The following is a 19,933-nucleotide window of genomic DNA, read 5'->3' on the forward strand; positions in this document are numbered from 1 at the left end:
CCACAGATAGGATGGATTAGTGTGTGCTTAAAGAATTACAAGATAACAACAACAAGGATATCATAAATGCCAATAGAAATATGTTGCAAAGAATCCCAAAAGGATCCAGGTAAATGAGAAAGAAAAAAGAAGTCAGCAAGATAGATTAGGGGAAAAGAGAGAAAGATGAAACGGGAAGGAAAGGAGGGCAGTGGGAAAGGATGAAACAAATACATTTGCATGGATTTCAGCTATCAGTAGGGTTCAAATGAGTTTCAATGTCCAATTATTCTGAGAATTCATCCATCGCTAATGCTAACTATGACAAGTAAAAATCTATCAATGCCATTCTGTAGCTCCTGGTGACCTCAAGGCGAAAAGCTAAATGCAATTTGATTTCTGATCTAGATCCAGAAGGGAACCATTCAGAGGGCTGTTCAGCTTCAAGGTACAAAGGGTCTTAGTGTTTGGGAATGTGCATGCATTTCTGTGATGCACCAGTTGAATGCTGCATAATGCTTACAGGTCAAGGTTGTCATTACACAATGCTCTATTTTATTTTCTTAAGACTATTCACTACAAATAATAAAGAATTATTGAAAAGCCATGAAATTTAAGCCAGGCCATATATTTTTGAGAAAAAATGTCTAAATAGCAAAGCACCTGCATATCTACAGAATATATACAATATATGTTTTGAATGTGAATTTTTTTTCTGCTTTTTGCAGTACTGTATTTGAGAAGATCTTTCTATGCTGAGACTGTGATTGCTTAAACTGTATACAAACACCTGGAAGAAAAATAAGAGATGTAGTCAATCATCTGGGAATTTTCCCTGCAAGAAGCTACACAGCTATATGCCTGGCATCATGTAAATGTCCAAATCCAGGAGCCCATGAAAGAGATTTGTAAAGTTCTAGACGTGCAGATGTCATGTAGATAAAGATTGGTTCATATCTTCCCATTTTAACAAAGCTTTCAATTTCCTGTCACCTGTCATTCTACGGTCAGAACTGTATGCCATGGACACACTTTATATGTAACCCATATGGCAATCACTTCAAGTCATTTAGCAGGAGGGGAAACTCCTTAAGTCTCTAATTCAGGCTTTCCCAACCATTTTGGACCAGACAATTCTTTGTTGTGGGAGGCCATACTGTGTGGGAATGATGTTTAACAGCATCCCTGTCCTCCTCGCATTAGATGTAGTAGCACCACTTCCCTCTAGTCACAACAACCAAACATGTTTCTGGACCTTGACAAATGCTCCTTGGGAGAAGCCTTGGGAGAAGAGTCACCCCCACTCAAGAATTTCTTCTATATGTGGTTTTAATGTGTTTGTCACAATAGAAAAAACTGGTTCACTGGGAGACGGAGGTTGCAGTGAGCCAAGATCACACTACTGCACTTCCGCCTGGGTGGCAGAGCAAGACTCCATCTCAAAAAAAAAAAAAAAAAAGAAAAGAAAGCAAGCAAAAACTGGTACAATGTGAAGCTAAATTCGGATCCCTGAAAACCACTGCTGTAAGTGGAAGACATGGCATGGAGCAGTGGAAATAAAATTGGATTTGAACTTGTGAGGCTTCAGGTCATTCACCAGCTCTAAGCAGTCAGGTAAAAGAATGTTGTTTAAACACCCAGTTTAAAATCACAATCTCTTTCCCAAAAACAGCACTTCTAATCCCCCTTCTCCTGACCAAGTTTTTCATTTTTCCAAAGCATGTACCACGTACAACAAGCATACTATCATATTGATTTAGATCCTATATATGCTCCAAGGAAGCACAGGTCTTTGGTTCATTGTGGTAACCCAGGTGTCTTGTAGAGTGTCTAAAACATGGTGAGTGCTCAATGTTTGTTAACTGAGTGAATGAATCTTGTTTATCCCACTGTTTCCTGAGCTAAGTTGACCATTGATATGGTTTAGCTGTGTCCTCACATCTTGAATTGTACTCCCATAATTCCCACATGTTGTGGGAGGGACCCGGTGGGAGATAACTGAATCATGGGGGCCGTTTCCCCCATACTGTTCTCATTGTAGTGAATAAGTCTCACGAAATCTGATGATTTTATAAGGGGTTTCCCTTTTTACTTGGCTCTCTCATTCTCTCTTGCCTGCCACCATGTAAGACTTGCCTTTTGCCTTCTGCCATGCTTGTGAGTCCTCCCCAAACATGTGGAACTATGAGTTCATTAAACCTCTTTTTCTTTATAAATTACCCAGTGTCAGGTATGTCTTTATTAGAGTGTGAAAACAGACTAATACAACCATCAAAAATATTTTCCTCCCCAACCTTACTAACATCATCTTTCATACACTTGGAAAAAAATGCTAGGCTAGATGATTCTCACATGTTCTCTCTAGCCCTGACTTACTCTGGATTCTTTGACTATTGTTAGGCTTTATTAGCATAGAGGGAAAGATGGCATTGATAAATGAGCATTCTAACATAATTCATAATTTCTTAAAACATATGTATGCTATTTTCTAAGGCATGCATGTAATTCTTAACATTCAGCATTTTATGGAGATGTATTAATTGCCACAACTGGGAAGAGGATGATGCTACCCTTCAGCTGATAGAGGCCTGGGGTGCTGGTGAATGTTCCGCAGTGCCCAGGAGAGTCCCCTTTAACACCAAATGATTTGTTCCAAAACTTCTACAGTGCCAACGTTGAGACACCCTGTCCTGGACTAATAAATATGTTCTTTCTGATATTTTATTTTCTAGCTATTTGATTCACTTATGAAGAAACAATAAGCTGAAAGAAATACCTGGATTTAAATCACCAGTTTGGGAATTGGGGCATTAATCCAGGTTAACAAGAGTCTATGAAAAAGATATTTAGACTCTCTATGCCTCAGTTTCCTTGCTTCCTATAATAATGTAATTATTACACATTACAAAGTGCAATAATGATAAGTCTGTACTTCAGAGGGGTTAAGTGAACCTTCATGAATTCTCATTAAGTATTTTGAGCTTCTCAGCAAAAGGTTTACAGAAGCTAAAATTGTGATTAAATTACTATCCTTATAACTATATCTTCATTTATAATCAAGTAGCATGACAAGAATTCCTGAAAATGTTAAAAAATATTTTTCCAAGTATCCAATCTAAGATTTATCAATTCAAAGATGACGCTATTAAACTCCATAATCGAATGTATGAACACCTGTGTTTTCATTTTTCTCTTTTTCTCTTGATAATGGGGAAATAGGGGTTAGCCAAGAGGCCACATAGTGAGTACCCAAAACAAGTGCTTTGGAATCAAGCACACCTTGTAACCACTGATTAGTGTGTGATTACGGTCAGTTACTCAGTCTCTCTAGGCCTCGGTTTTCATTATCTTAAAATTGAGGAGAATTACACTCATGTCAAATGATTAAAATTAAAATTACTTAATATGTATAAAGCACCTGTACACAGTGGGTGCTTAATAAGTGCTATTTTCCTTCCCTTCGTCTGTGCTTTCCTAAGATCTAGTCTGAAGACAAAAACCTTAACTCCTGGCTTGCAGGTAATGTGGAGGTATTAGCTAGCCAACAGTTTCAACCTCTTCCCCTACCAGGTGTTTCATAAAAACTGCTAAATATTGCAAAGTTTGCCTGATGGAAATTCCTTTTATTCTTCCGTCCCTTCTCTTTTAAAGCCAAAAACGGACAATAGAACAGTTAGAATGTGCGTTGCCAGAGGTGGGGGAAGAACCAGAGTGCAGAACTGGAGAAACAGTCATGAGTTATCAAGGACTTCTGCATTTAACATGGCTTTTGAAGTTCACTTTTCTCCAGTGGGCACACGAAAGAGGTCCACGTGGAAGTTGTATTAGGAAAACAACCTTGGTCAGAAGTTGGCCGCATTCTGTGATCCACAGAAGTGCTTTTCATGAATGATGTGGGTCCTGTGTAACTTACTTTGAGGCTTCTGCAGATCATCTTGGAGATTCAACTTGGACTAGAAAACAGGCATGAGCTTGTGAGGGGTGCAGCCAAGGGGTGAGGCGATAAGATGAGCACTCACTTAGGTCGGGAGTTCAGGGCTCACCCTCCAGTGACTTCAAGACAATTACTTAAAAGCCTTGAGCTTTATTTCCTTATCCTCAGAGGATTGTGTTTTGCGGATAAAATTAGACGACTCGTGAAAACACCTAGCACAGTGCCTGAAATGTAGGCACTTAGCTAAATCTAAATCATTATGCAAATTTCCATAGATATCAGCATTGTAAAATAATTTCTATTTACAATAAAGTGACTTCCAGATGTATTCCATGAAAAACTTGTTCCCTGAGCTATCCTGCCTGTGTGTGGGGTGGCGGGTCGAGAGAGGCGATTCTACAGCCCAGCTGGGTTGAGATTTGCTGCCTAGGCTTCGTTTCTGAGAGATTCCCAATCCACACACACATCTTGATGACTCTAGGATGTGATGCAGTTAAACAAGCACGCAAGCTAGCTAGCTGGCAATAACTTGATGAATCTCACGAAACAAGCATTTCCAAATGCTTTTTATAGTGCAGCATCTATTCATCCTTCAGGACTGATACTCCATAGGAATCCTGCAATAGCCAAAACTGACCAACAGTCAAGATTCTCAACTTCCCACTGAACATGGGTCCTTCCCGTGCTCTAAAACAGGCCCATTTCTGTTCCAGATGGCACCCTGCAGTCCCTCTAGCTTTATCACAGAGGTTTCACCCCTTCAGATATGACGAATATGAATCTATTAATCTTGTCTAAGCCAAAGAACACCACAAAGTTCTACAGCATTTAGCTCATTGATTAATAGGCATATTGATTGTTTACTTTGTGATTCATCCCAGGATCAATTTCTAATTAGAGGCAGGCTTTCTAATCCACCAAATGTTTCTGGGATACTTCTTCAGTCAATTATTGTACCCACATGAATTAACTACAATAGTAATCACCACCACAAGTTGCATTTGTTAAGGACTTTAAATACACAAGATGCTTTCATATACATTACATATCTCATTTGTTTTTCTAAACAAATTGTAGTATCGCTTCCATTTTACAGAAGAGATAACTAAGGCTTGAACAGTCACTAGATGAAGGGCAGAGCTCAAACCTTGTCCTCTAGCTCCAAGTTCAGTGGTTTATTATCTATAGTATAAATTCTAGTGTGTTAGATATGAAGTGCACGCTAATATAGAGGTCTATAATTTAAATGTTTTAAAAATCCCACTGAACTTTAAGGTCCTATATGAGTCAGTATTCTTTCTTGCTTGGGTGGCCAATGTCTGAAGAGAAAGAAGACAAGCCTGCTGTTCCATTCCCTTCAGGCCAGATTAGCACAGTCCTTAAAATGGGCAAAAAGTTTTTGTGTGCTGAGAAAAATCATGCACTCTAAGGCTGCATTTCCACTTAGAAAAGTCACTTTCTAGCTCTGTCCTCAGTTTTCTCATCTGTAAATTTCAGATTATGATGGTACCTGACTCATAGGTGGTTGTAATGATTAAATGAATAGCAAGGAAATACAGCAAACACCAATTATATTGCAAATGACTGTAATTTATATTGTACTTGTAACTACATTCTGGCTGGCTGTCTTGGGAAGATGAACCACTATTCATAACCTTGCTTCTTACTGGAAAATTGTGCACCTAGTTCCAAAAACATCTGCTTACAAATGGGACTGAGGACAACTATACCGTTCAAAAATGATGATGATAAATGCTGAGTAATTTTACCCCCCCATCCCTTATAAAGAAAATAGCCTAATATATGTCAGAATCAAATAAAACTTCTCTCTGTATTACCCCTTGGTAGGCGTATGCCACAGCATTTTGTTCAGTCATGAACAAATGAACAAATTATATCAAGTTGAACTAGAAACATCTCCAGCACAGATACATGAAAGTTAATATCCAACAAAAGCAGGAGGCTATTTAAAATGGCCTCAATTAATGTTATAATTAAATTAAGCAAATTTTGCCGAAATTCTCATATGAATTTGAGAGTTATTTAAAAATATAAATCATCTTCCAAAAGCAATGTCCTTGATAGTGACAAAGATTGAAAGGGGCTGTGGGTGAAGCAATATCAGCCTAGCATCATTACCGGGGGAAGAAAATTCTCTATCAGCTACACTGCACTCACACATGGAGGACCAGAGGCCAGCATTAGGTCAGTAGCAAGTCTGACCAACATTCCTATGTTTTCTTAGTTGAATTACTCTTAAAATGTTAAAAAAAAAAAAAAAAAAGTAAAGTCCATGTATTAATGTGTTTGGAGCAGGTTTTTGTTTTTGTTTTTGTTTTTGTTTTTTAACATCTTCTTGAGAATTGGAAGATATTTGTCTAACGTTGCAAGTAGTTGATGTATTTTTCTATAAAGATTGTGATCCTGAGGAATTATTTCTCTTAGGCAAAGAGTTTAATGGGTGGAGGTCATCTGTTTTATGTTTTGTAATCTCAAGATTACATTTTAATATCAGGGGCCAGGTCTACTTTGTTCTAACCTATTCCTCAGCTCCTAGTACTGTGCACCCGGCATATAGTAGCCACGCGATAAAAGTCTGCGGAGTTAATAAATCTGGGCCAGGCTCTACATTTTATCAGGGCAACGGAGTGGGACCCTGGGAATGTGGTTTGCTAAGAAAAGCATGCTGGCTTTTTTTTCTGACAATGACTACAGTGACCTCTGCTGGTCATATTTTAGAACTACAATTCAGGATCCGAAAGAAAATGCAAGAATTCTGGACTGCAGTTTCTCGGCTTTCTTTTCTTAGTCTATACTCCACCATAAAAGGAGTATAACAGAGCTGTATCACTTATGATGCTTAGTATGACTAGGATATGGTGACTACTAAAACAAGGACAAGTGAACACCTTTTCTTTGTGGTATCTGGGAAGGGTATCGAAAACAAGCAAAACAAACAATAAAAAGAGCACAGTACCAGAAGACCTGGACTCTGACAGACCTTTCTATGACTATCTGTTAGCTAGCAATATTCAGGGTCTACATTCAAGAAAAGTCTGGAATAGGGACCCAGTCAGTGAAATTGCTGTGGTCTGTTAATCTTGTTAATTTTGAAGATGTGTTTCTTTTGCTATTTTGAGGGTCATACCCTTCACACACCTTCCAAAGTCCGTTTTCCTCTTTACACTATCTTCATCTTACCTAGGATAAGTTTATCACCTTATAAACGTACTGTCAGGTAATTGTAATTTTCTTCACAAGAAAAAGAGAAGATATTTGGCTAACTCTTCTTGACTACCTCATGTCTCCGACCGCAGACATTTTAGAAGGCTATAGTTACTAACACGGTCCTAGAGTGACCTCTTGCTGCGCAATAGCTACATGAACTGCAAACTCACTGTTGGATGCTAGTGAATTGTTAAGACAGAAACCTCCCTGTGTATAAAAGTGTATACATTGACATGCATAATATGAATGTCAACTTAGCTTTTTAATGTTTCTGTACTCTGTAAAGCTATTGGCTTTCCTATTATCAAGCAGTAATAAAAAGAAAAGTCATTCTCCAAAGTAAATTCCATGAGCTTGTGGAACAGTCTATTAACTTAACATCTTGGGTTCTGTTTTTAAAAGAACATTTCACTTTCCTAATATTCAGATACATTCTGGATGTAATATGCAGGACTACCGAATAAGCAAGAGAATTTACATTTGAGGAGTGGCCGAGTTCCCTGTGGGGTCCATGATTTGAAATTCCATGGTATCTGAATTTACTTCCAAAGATGGGTTTATGATGTAAAGAATAGTCTTACTGTTTAAGTCCTTTTGGCTAAATTTCTCATGGATAAATTCACCTACGAAAAAGAAATAAATGAATATCATGGGTAATCAAACAAAACATTAAATAAGAGCTAATAAAATTGTATGGCTATTTTATTTTAAACACACCTTTAAAAAACAGCTAAGGCACATTTTACAAAAAGAAATTAGCATTACTGTAACTATCTTAAAACTCAAATGCAACAAGCTTAAATTAGGCATTAAATTGACTGCTTCAGAAATATTTGCCTTAAAAAATATAAAAATAAAGAGAAGGAGAATGGAAAGATACTGTAATAAAAATCCATAATTTGGTGCCATCCTGTTTAATGATGTATTATGATCATTGTGCTCATAAAGGAGAAATAATATACAATCCAGAGAAACCATTAGGAAAAGAACCAAGAACTTTAAAAAAAATCTGACATCATTTAGAGTCATTTAGAATTCATGACAGAAGAAAAAATTGGTCACAAATAGGAAATTGATCCTGACACTATGTTCCTTTGAATATACTATAATCAGCTGTTGCGAAAAAAATTATAAATAATCAACAGTTGTATATCAGTATTTGGTTCTAAGGCTCAGCTCCAAACCCTCTTTAGGACCAATATTGATTTATAAACTGCATCTATCAGTAAGCCCTGGGGAGTGTTTACCAAATGGGCCTGCACTTAATTAAATTGCTCTCTAGCCCTGCCAGCCACTGGGTATTTTAAAATGAGCAATTATAAGGATTAAGGAAGCCAGTACCTGTTGTTGCGTTCTCCAGATGTCCATGTTTTGGGCCTTGTAGAATTTTAAAGATGATCTGATCATCCTCAGTGTCAGGGTCTGATGCCTTCAACACGCGGGAAGTGATGTAAATCCCATAGCAGCCATTTTTCAGGAGCCCCACTTGAGAAGGGGAATGCAAGAGTGTGATACGAGGAGCTGTTTTGTCCAGTTGGTCCACCTGGATCATCAACAATGACATATAATGTTAGCCAAAGGCCCCTCACCCCCATGCAACGTTGGGCTTTATTGGTTCAACAATGACACACTGTCCCGCGTTTTGGATTCCTTCTACTCCTCATTAGCGGATTCCTGTTAAAGACTGTCCTGTTCACAACAGCCTCAGCAAATATCACAGTGCTTGGAACAGAGGCCAACTTTCCACCGTAATCCTTGATCCCACTTTATCAATTTATCTATTGCCTGACTCCCACTTAGAAATACAAGTTCCGAGAGGGCAGGCGTTAGGTCTTTTACCGCCATGGATTCCCTGCACCTGGCACAGTGCCTGAACCATAACAGAAGCCCAGGGAATGTCTATTAAATTAATACACTAAAATTGACCCAAGAATTCTAGAGCAGACTTCATGTTAACTCCACAGAAGAACTTCTCCCATTTTCCTGGTGTTTAGTGATTTATAGACACAAAATTGTGAGGGTTTACAAATATATAGAAAAAATTTTTGGCACGTCTTTTTTTCAACTGGCAAAAATGTTGAATAAAAATAGAGATACCTCAGTAAGGAAAAAGTGAAAGGTGATTATTTCTAGACATTTGCATATTTGTTTCATTGAGGATGAGAGCCAGGTAGCTGAACAGGTGGACTAGATTTGTGAAGATGGTGGATGAGCAATTACTCGTAAGTGAGAACAGAAGTGTAGGTTCAAACACAACAAAGGACCTTGTTCAGTCTGTATGGAGCTCAGTGCATCTTGCATTTGCAAGATGACTGTTGTAGGTTAAGGACAGAGCAGGTTTGGATGGATTAGAACAGATTCGCCACTGATACTAGAAAATATGTAAAAGAATTTTCATTCCCCTCACTCCTAATCTCTCGGTTCTTAATTTCATTTACACCAAACTGATACTACTGTAAATCTTACCTTGCCCTAGCAAAGTAAAGAATTCATGTCAATGATAAGACCATGTATATTTTTGTGTATTATGATACAATGAACTACTCTGTAGCTATTAAAAAGAATAAGGGAGAAAATCAATTGATGAAAAATTTCCACAATTTTGTGTTAACTGAAAAACCTAGCAAGTTGCAGAATAGAACTAGAATATAATTATAATACTATTTTTGTTAAAAATATATATTTATCTATACATGACGTTTGTATAGACATAGGCAAAAGTCTGGGAGATTTGCACAAATGTGTTCATTTGTTTTGGGGTGGGGAAAGATTACAGCTCCTCCTCTGTTTATTTCATAAGAAATTTTGTCACAACCAACCATTTTTTCCTCTCAAATTGGCAAGATTCTTAAAAAAAAAAAAAAAAAAAAGCAGAAATAATTATAACTCACGCTGATGAATATGTGAAGAAACAGATATTTTTATATTTTGCTGGTAGGGGTACAAAATAGTGAAAATTTTTCTGTATCTTGCAGAAACAGATATGTATGCAAAAATGATTGGATATATATTCACTAAAATACTACTTATAAAAGCAATTTACAAAAAGAATGAAAAGTCCACCAGGGGATTTATAAACCATCTCCACCTGAGACTGAGTTCCAAGCAGCCTTTAAAAATCATGCTATCAGGAATATGATTAGTTATCAAGAACTATCAGGAATAGTTAATGACATAAGGAAATGTTCAAAATACATGAAGATGGAAACAGGCAGTATGCATAAAAAATAGTATATATAATATCATCCCATTTTTAATTGAACAAAAGAATGGAAGAAAGCCCCTAACAATAGTTTTTGGAGTGATATGGTCGTCAAGAATTTTTTTTTCTTGTAGTTTATGAATTATTTACAATACATACTTATTTTATAAACCAAAAAAGCAACAAACATTTTCAAAAGTCACAGTCATTCTTCTCCTCTCCTGAAGAGTATGGGTGGCAGCTTTCAGAGCAGTGAGGTTGGGTGTCAAATTGTCATTGTGGCCTGTGAGGGAAGAAGCTCCCACAACCATGTGGCCAGTAAGAGAGATGGTTAGTGGAAGAAGAGGAAAATTAAAGTACTTCTAAGCCATATAAAAAATATCCAAAGTTGATACTAAATGAAGAGTTGAATGTAGGATGGTTGTTTTATTTTGGTTTTGGATGTTATAATTCCTTAAAAATGAAAGTGTTACAAAAGTAATAAATGTCTATTGTGATCATGTGTTTTTAAAAAACATCTAAACTCTAGCAACACGGTCCCGTCATGTCTCTGGTCACATTAAAATATATCCTAGGTCTTATTCAACTTCTAGCTTTGTCAAAAGAAGATCTTCTGGCTCAGTACACCAGAAGCATTTTTAAATACTGGGTTTCTAGATTTTTTTAAAAGAAAGCTCTATCCTTTGATAACTTGTGTTGTATTTATAGGAAATGCACAGAAAGCAATGGCATGACATTTTTCTCCCTCACCTGACCCCTTTAAAGGAGAAGTACAGGTTGCATCAGTTGCAATAATTTTGGTCAGACAGAAAAGATTTCCTACAAAATGAATGTCAGGTTGTGACTGTGTCAGTTAAATACACCTGTGTTTTGGCGTAGTTTGGCCCTCAATTACTCAGGTACTACCAGAAAAATAGTTTACCCATAGTTGGGAGACTTATTTGGACCAGTTTACCACTCAGTAGTGGTCAACATCCATATTGTCTTGGCAGAAAAAGCTCTTGAAGGCAAGACACTGAGGGCGTCATCTCTCCTCCACTGCTGGTGGGTTCAGTCACTTTCTAAAGGCTCTTGACTTCTCTGCTCAAAGAGACTGAGGGTTCTGGGGAATTACGGGAGGAAGTTCGAAGCTTACCTTGTGGGGTTTTTACACATAATGATTTTTTTTTTTTTTTTTTTGCAAGGAAAGCCTTATACTTTTGACAAAAAAAGAAACTTTACAATGTATGTCCAACATTTCCCTATCAGTAAATTCCACAACTTCCAATAGATAACTCTCTTATAATAGCCATGCTCTTTAAGATGAGTGTTGGTGTTGGGAGAGACCTGATTCAAGTTCTGGTACTTTCCCCAGTCTCCATCCTCTTTTCCATCTGTGCTATGGAGTGTAGGAAGGAACTGTGACGTCTACACTCAGAATTTATAATTCATACAAATTTGCGGCTAAAGAGACCCAGAAAAGTATCCCTAGTGGGACAGTACAGAGACAGGTCTCAACCTAGGTTAGGGAGTTAGGAATAAAAAAAAAGACACTAACAGACTGAAGAGGGAATGTGACTAAGATCAATTAAAACATATGATTAAAAATAAAAACAATAATTTTAATACAAAGTGCTTCTTCCTGTGTCCACGATGTCACTATCTTCTTTCTTCTCCCAGTGCATCATTTCATTGCATTTTCTGGACCTCCTTGACTGCCAAGAACTCATCCAGCACCCACTCTATGCTCTCAAGGCTTTCCTCATAGATAGACTCTGTGAGGCTTCATTTTATGTGTCAACTTTGCAGGGTGTGTTGTAGAGGGGATTAACGTTTACATCAGTAAATTTTGAGTAAAGAGATCACTCTCCGTAATGCAAGTGGGCTTCAGCCAATCAACTGTAGGCCTTAAGAGAAAAGACTGCAGTCCCCCAAAAAGGGAGGAATGTTGCCTCCAGACTCCTTTGGGCTAAAGATTGCAACGTTAACTCCTGCTGAAATTTGTAGCCTGTAATCCCAGCACTTTGGGAGGCCGAGGTGGACGGATCACGAGGTCTGGAGATCGAGACCATGCTGGCTAACACGGTGAAACCCCATCTCTACTAAAAACAATACAAAAAAAATAGCCAGGTGTGATGGCAGGTGCCTGTAGTCCCAGCTACTCGGGAGGCTGAGGCAGGAGAATGGCATGAACCCGGGAGGCGGAGCTTCCAGTGAGCCAAGATCGCGCCACTACACCCCAGCTTAGGCAACAGGCAAGATTCCAACTCAAAAAAAAAAAAAAAAGAAAGAAAGAAAAAAGAAAAAAAGAAAGAAAGAAAGAAAGAAATTTGTAGCCTGCCAACCTGCCCTGTGTATTTCGGACATGCCAGGCCCTAAAATTGCATGAGCCATGAGCCAGTTTCCTAAAATAAATGTCTCTTTGTCTCTTTCTTTTTTTTCTCTCTCTCTCTCTGTCTCAGAGCAACGGAAAAATGTAACTATTTTACTAGTCAGAAAGTATTCTGAAGCGAGAGATAAATTTTAACTATTTTGTGTTTGGTGAGAGTGTGTAGAAGAGGGTGAATTACTTCCAAGGAGAGTAGATTCAAGGGTTTGAGAGCCAGAATATACTTGATGTGTTTTGACTTAAAAAAGAAAAACACATTATGCCCTCCAGGAATCCTTGTAATAGTCAACAAATGTGGCAGCGTAGTGTCATAGAAAGGACACAGAATGTGGGATCAGAAAGACTTGAGGTCTTTGTGTGTATTTGATCAAATTATTTAACTCCTGAACTTGTATCCTCATCTATAAAATGTCAATAACAAAACTTGCTTCATATGAGTTTTATGAGAATCAAATAAGATTTTTGTGGCGTGGGTCTGGCCTGCAGTTAACACTAAAGGAACTGCAATTGCTGCTATTATTACCCTCATCATTATTACATGTGTAATAGTATAAAGATGCTGCCTCGTAAGTTTCAGCATCAAATATGTTTCAGGCCCTATGCGACTGCTTTGAATACCTAATCCTATTGAATTCTCACCACAATGCTGTAGGCATGTTTTTCAAAGAAGGAAAAGTAGATTCAGAAGAGTTAATGAATTCTTTAAGGTCAGACAGTTAATACATTGCAAAGCAGAAATTCAAACCTAGGTCTGTCTGGCTCCAAAGCTCACGGCTTTTGCTCCTTTCTGTGCTACCATCGACACTCACAGTCAGTCATTAGCACCTATGAGGGCACCATATCTCTTTCATTCATATTAATATGCTGTTTGTGCTATAGATGCATAATCTGTATTTGAATTAAAGAGGAAAGGAAATTAAAACATAGTTCTTAGCCAGGCGTGGTAGCTCACACCTGTAATCCCAGCACCTTGGGAGACCGAGGCAGGTGGATCATTTGAAGTCAGGAGGTCGAGACCAGCCTGACAGACATGGTGAAACCTAGTTACTACTAAAAATACAAAAACGTTAGCTGGGCATGGTGGCACATGCCTATAGTCCCAGCTACTCAGGAGGCTGAGGCAGGAGAATCGCTTGAGCCCAGGAGGCGGAGACTGCAGTAAGCCAAGATCATGTCACTGCACTGCAGCCTGGGTGACAAAGCAATACTCTGTCTAAAAAAAAAATAGTTCTTGATGTCACTGTTTTCACATCTCTGGCAGATGAACTGTGTTTAGTATACTTACCTGAATGGTGAATAAAACAGGTTCTTCCCACATTCTCCCATTCACAACAAAGCCTTGGTTTGTCCTGTCTGTGGCCATGAACGTAAAGCAGTCAGTCTGGGAGTCCCCTCCTGAGTGCCGATAGGCCACATTCCTGCTGTCCACATCCTGCTGGGTGAAATTGTGTTGAAGCAGGCCTGTTCCCCACAGGTAGAGCTGGCCATGCTGGGGGAGCTGAACCAAGAGGAAGGTGAGATTCTCCGCAGCTGTGTCAGGGTCAGTCAGCTGAAGGAGGTCAGGGGAAAGCAGGCCCACAGCCCCCTGGGCCAGTCTCAACCCCTTGTTCCTGGTTACCACGGGCAGGGCTCTGTCCACAGTCTCCAGCGTGATCTCAAACACCCCATGCTCGGTCCGCAGTCCATTGCTGATGATGAATCTGGCAAAGAGAGGCAAGGCAGCCTTCAGCATGGATTCTTGTGTCACCATCTACTGGAATGAAACGATAATAATACACACCTTTACTAAAGGGTATGTCGTGTTGTGACTCAAATGAAAAATCAAGGGCAGATCTTGCAGAAGAATCCCTATCATTAAACCAGTCACTAGAGTAATGCATAAATGGACCATTCTACACCCAAGAATATTTTCCCAACAACATTAATGATAGACCCATGTGATACAACAGGGGAATTCTGACAATCCTATTTCTCAGGCTCACCAGTGCTTAATGTGCCTTGCACCACATAAAAATTTCACATCCAATGAGACTCATCATACGAATTTGAAGAGTATACCCCCTTTATTTATTTATATTTTTTCAATTTTTTTTTCATGGGTGTGTAATAAAGTTGTAAGTCTGATAACTTGGAGACCAATAGATTAAAGTGCTAAATGGGTTGAATTTAGCTAATTCATTCTACTTATATGTTTTTATGGTAGATTTCTTAATAGCAGATCACATTTCTCAGACATGTAATCTCACTTAAATCATCTTTCCCTTCCAGGCCTCATTTCCACAGCTCTGAAAAATGAATGCGATGGACCAGAAGATCATTAAGTACCACCCAACTCTAAAATATTACGGGAGGCTCTAATCTCTTACAGTTTACATGTGCTTCTGCACTTTCTCCCTGTAAGACAGGTGAGAGTTATGCTACACAAGGATTATTTTCCTGCTTCAAAGAAAGGTTCAGAAAGTTGGTGGGAGATCATAAGGCAGGTAGGAGATGAAGCTGAGACTAGAATGCAGGTCTTCTGATCCCTGCACCCTCTACTCTTGCAGAGTTTAAAATAAATGCTGGCTTAACAATCCACCACAAAGAGTTGTGATGCCTGCGCACCGCTGCAAAACTGTAAAAAGAAAGCTGAAATGATACGCATTTGAGATAAGCAAAATCTTTCTTATAGTCTTAAATTTGTGATACCGTAACGTGCTTTTGATTATATTGATCATGAAACCACATTCTACTGAAGACAATTTCACAATAACACTGATTTAAATGATCTTTGTAGCATTTCAACATGTAATTTTTATTTTAATAAGAATTAAGAGTATCATGAAATTATGCAAAGAAGTCACAATATTAAAACTCCAAAAAGTTAGGAAATCATTACTATCAAATGGGACTGACAAATTCACTGTACACCAAAGAAATGTACTTAGAAATAATCAGAGTTGTGTCTTATTAGCTTTTCTCCATGTACCATAGTTGCTGGAAATATTCGTGAAGGATGGACTCTTCTATTCCACTGATACAAAAATCTCTAAAAATAATGTTTTTGTAGAATATATAAATTAATAGAACATTTTTATGTATAAATTTTATATACCTATATAAATTGTATATTTTCTTTGGTGCTTCTTTTTTAATTAGAGAAGTTATGGCATTTATATTTATTTTACAAATCTGGCAGATTTGACTAACAGTCTCCTTATTCTTTGTGAAATGTGTCTTGTCCTTCAGGGTTTGAGCATCGATCCTTTTAAGCATGAAGAAACCTGAAACTAGATAGTGTGAGAGCAATTAGTCAACCAGCCTACCTGCGACCACAGACTCGGGGAAGGCAGTTAGACAAAAAGTAAAAAGAGATGAGTTTGGCTGAGTACTGATATTGCTTTGAAGGCTATGCTGAAGTTTTTTAGTTTTCTAATTATCTAGTTAATAAGACTGCCAACAAGGAAAACATGTCTGATTTGATGCAAAGAAAAAGAAATACATGTCCAAAAAGTTAAAACTGCTAAATGAAATACAACAAATAAAGTAAACTTTGACATTTCACACACCTAGACTTGCAAAGAATGAAACCTGACACATTTCCCTCATAGCAGCATTTTTTACAGTTTGTAAAGGTATTCAACTGCCTTTAGAACTATAGATTGAGCAAAATCACATAGTTTCCTTAAAACAATCCAATCAGTTATCCTTTTGTGAAATTAAACCTTTGATAAGTATATTTTTAACAAATTGGGAAATTTCATCACTGGATCATGAGGTATTTATAAAATCAATTATTTATTAAAAAAAGATGCCAGTGCAGTGGCTCATGCACATAAACCCAGTACCTTGGTAGGCCGAGGCAGGCAGATGGCTTGAGTCCAGGAGTTCGATACCAGCCTGGGTAACATGTCAAAAACCTTTCTCTACAAAAAATACAAAATTTAGCTGGGTGTGGTGGTGCGTGCCTGTAGCTCCAGCTACTAGGGAGGCTGACTTAGGAGGATCACTTCATTCTGGGAGGTCAAGGCTACAGTGAGCCATGAACGTGCCACCACACTCCAGCCTGGGCAACAGAGAGAGACCCTGTCCCAAAAAAAAAAAAAAAAAGAAAGAAAGAAAGAAAAGAAATGAAACGAAACGAAAAGAAGAGAAAAGAAGAGAAAGGAAAGGAAAAGAGGCCAGGCACCATGGCACACGCCTATAGTCCGGACACTCTGGGAGGCTGGGGTGGGCGGAGCACTCGAGCTCAGGAGTTTGAGACCAGCCTGGGCAACATGGCAAAACCTCATCTTAAAAAAAGAAAAATAATTTTAAAAAAAGAAAATAAAGGAACCTAGAAAAATATGTCTGTTCTTCAAACTTTTTACTTAGTCACCTTCACAGTTTCAAAAGTAAATTGATACACATTTTTAGGTATAAAATTATGCTTTATTTAGCCTGAGAACAGAGTTATGCCTTTATTCTATTGTTTTTCTGTTACTTTTTCATATTCCCCCCAAATCCTATCATCTCACCCACGATAAAATAAGAAGGAGGCTAGGTGCTCCCTCAGTGCCTCCAAGTTCCCTTTTTCCCATTTTCCCCCTCCAGAAATATGTTTCACACCTCTCATTCTACTCTGTTTCACAAATAAACTGGCTCTCTATTCCTTACCAGATCCCTATATCAAATGTGCTCTGTGGAGAGGGTTAAATCAGCCATTGGTACATTAGCGTAAATGTAAGCCAAAGGATGTGTATTTTTAGCATTAGCATTAATTGTAGAGCTATAGACATTGTGCACTATTAAAAGTTTGTCAAATATCAGCAGAGAAGGAAGAAAGAAGGGGGGAGATGGGACCAGGAGCAACAAAGCCAAATGCAAGCTTGAGTGAGTGCCAGGGACTCCATCAGAGGTAGCCATCTTGAATATCTAATTCTGACTTTCCTCTCTGGAGACTGAATCGCAAAAATGCTTGACGAGGTCCTCAAAGCTCATCTCAGGACGGCCACATCTACTCGATGTGTGCATGGCCTCTGTGAGGTCACTGAAGTTGTCTTATGATCCAGGCTGTCCATCTCAAACCCCTCCCTGCTGGATGATCGCGATCTGCCCATGTTGGAAACAGGCAGCCTGCCATCAGACAGATGGGAGTGAGGGCACGCGGGCCACAGACCACAGAAGAGTAAGAAATATGTTTTCTGAGGCCAGTGCTCCCATCTGGGACACCAAGGCAGCTGTCTGTGCTGACCTAAAGCTAATAAGCCAGGGGTGAAAATGATGCAATTTCTAAACATGACTGGATCAAACACATCATTCCACTTTCACAAGTAACAGTGCAAACTACTCACAGGCAGAGAGGCATCATCAGAGAGAGGGACAGAGTGAATGGTTACGGTTGAGTTCCCGGTCAAAATAAAGCTAGCAGAACAAGTCAAACAAGGTCAGTGCTGTTCGTGTCTGGAAAAGCTGACCGATCAGATGGTCTTCCAAATATCCCCTCCCCTAAATCCTCCAAATATATTCTCAAGGTTTAAAACCATAAAGCCATTGCTATGCTGGTATCCATTCTGAGTTGAAGAAGTTGGTGGTAGCAGGCCTTCTGTGGGTCCATTTTGTTTAATTTCCCTTATTACATCCCCCTGAGAAGAGATGCAGCCAGGATGACCACTGTTCTCATGAAATTTGGGGAATGACTCTCAGATTTGACTGGGGTGCCTGCCTGGTCTGATTTCACCATTACCACGGTGCTTTCAAGCTTTCTGCATTGCCTGGCAATAGAGTTGGCTGAAGAAGCTGCCATCTGTCATGGCATTTAAGAGATAAAAATGGAATCATAAATAGCGCCAGCTCCTCAGAAAAAAAAAAAAAAAAAAAAAGTCCAGCCGGCATGTCAAAATGGAGGACATTAGCATGTTCTTTTAGTACCCGGCTGCCAGCAGCTGAAGTCAGCTTGCTAATCACTCGGTGTCATCTGTCCTAGAACATGCTGCCAAATCTTTCTTCCAGGCCAGCAGCACCAAACAATGCAGGAGAAATTTATGATTCACAAAATATTTTTGCAGAAGGTAAAATCTGACTATTAAACTCCCCCATTTAATTAATGCTGCCATAGCTTACATTAAAAAGGGAAGGGGGAAAATCCTCTGCCACAGAATTTATCTCTTCTACCCAGCCAAATTCCTTGCCAAATTTAACAGCAAGCAACATAAATTTAGGTGATTAGATTGGTTGCATATATTTAATTTTTAAAAAGCACTATGATCACACTTTCATTAAAACAGGCTTTCAGCTTTGGTTTAGCGCCACTTGACAAACAACATAGCAGTCCGTGATTGGGTTAGTGAAATGACAAGATTAAAATTCGGGTCTTGGGCAGATGCTAGGCTCTTCCATTATAAATATGTAAAACTGCTGGCCAAATATCAGAATGACACATTGAGGAGGTTCCTTCGCACAAATGCATATTCTCCACAATTTTTTGGTACAACGAGGTATAATGGAAAGAACCTTCCACTGGAAATGAGCTCTGAGCCCCAAATTCAGCAGTGATACTCAGTTATATCAGTTTAGGTGACTTCCTTTGCCTCTTGGAACCTTGGTTTTCTCATGTGTAAAATGGGAACACTATTGCATCTCTCGCAAGGTGGTGGCATAAGGCTTAAGAAAAATAACGTACAAAAAAGAGTCCAGGACATTCTCTGGTGCATTGCAGGTGTTCAGGCAATGCTAGATTTCCTATGTGTAAATAAGGGATTGGACCAAATCAATGCTTTTCAGCCTTTGTTGTTTATTTTCTCCCTAAAACCTTGTTTCCTAATCTTGAGTAATTGACATCATATTTTTGCCATATGCCTGTACTATGTGTACTCTTATTATTTACTAGTTTGCTTTCTATCAATTCAATTTTTAACTTGAATCAATGTATTTGGTTAAAAGGAAACCTTTTAACTACTAAAAACTGAATATTAGCAAGCACAAAAAATTTGCTTTCTTATATTTAGTTTTACAGTATTTATAGTATTGTTTTTAGTGTCAACACTCACACACTCACACACAACACACATACCTAAGTTCCATCAGTACATGGGGCTGAAGGCCCCAGAACCTCAATCTCTGGGAGGCCCTAAAAAGGCTTCTATAAATTCTTTTTTTTTTTTTTTTTTTGGAGTTCCACTCTTGTTGCCCAGGCTGGAGTGCAGTGGCGCCATCTTGGTTCACTGCAACTACTGCCTCCCCGGCTTAAGCGATTCTCCTGCCT

The 19,933-nt window shown here is 38.6% G+C and overlaps 1 protein-coding gene across 1 annotated transcript in view; it reads right to left on the reverse strand.

The window, feature by feature from the left end:
* Positions 1-19,933, reverse strand: part of FREM1 (FRAS1 related extracellular matrix 1) — a 173,481-nt gene that overhangs the window by 24,775 nt on the left and 128,773 nt on the right. The window contains exons 25-27 of the mRNA XM_011990854.1: positions 13,997-14,411; positions 8,483-8,684; positions 7,620-7,764 (exon numbers count right to left, since the gene is read on the reverse strand). Of these exons, the coding sequence (XP_011846244.1) occupies positions 7,620-7,764; positions 8,483-8,684; positions 13,997-14,411 (762 nt within the window). The remainder of the gene's footprint in view (positions 1-7,619; positions 7,765-8,482; positions 8,685-13,996; positions 14,412-19,933) is intronic.

This window comes from Mandrillus leucophaeus, unplaced genomic scaffold (genome assembly GCF_000951045.1).
Source record: "Mandrillus leucophaeus isolate KB7577 unplaced genomic scaffold, Mleu.le_1.0 Scaffold384, whole genome shotgun sequence".
In the NCBI taxonomy this organism is placed as follows: domain Eukaryota; kingdom Metazoa; phylum Chordata; class Mammalia; order Primates; family Cercopithecidae; genus Mandrillus; species Mandrillus leucophaeus.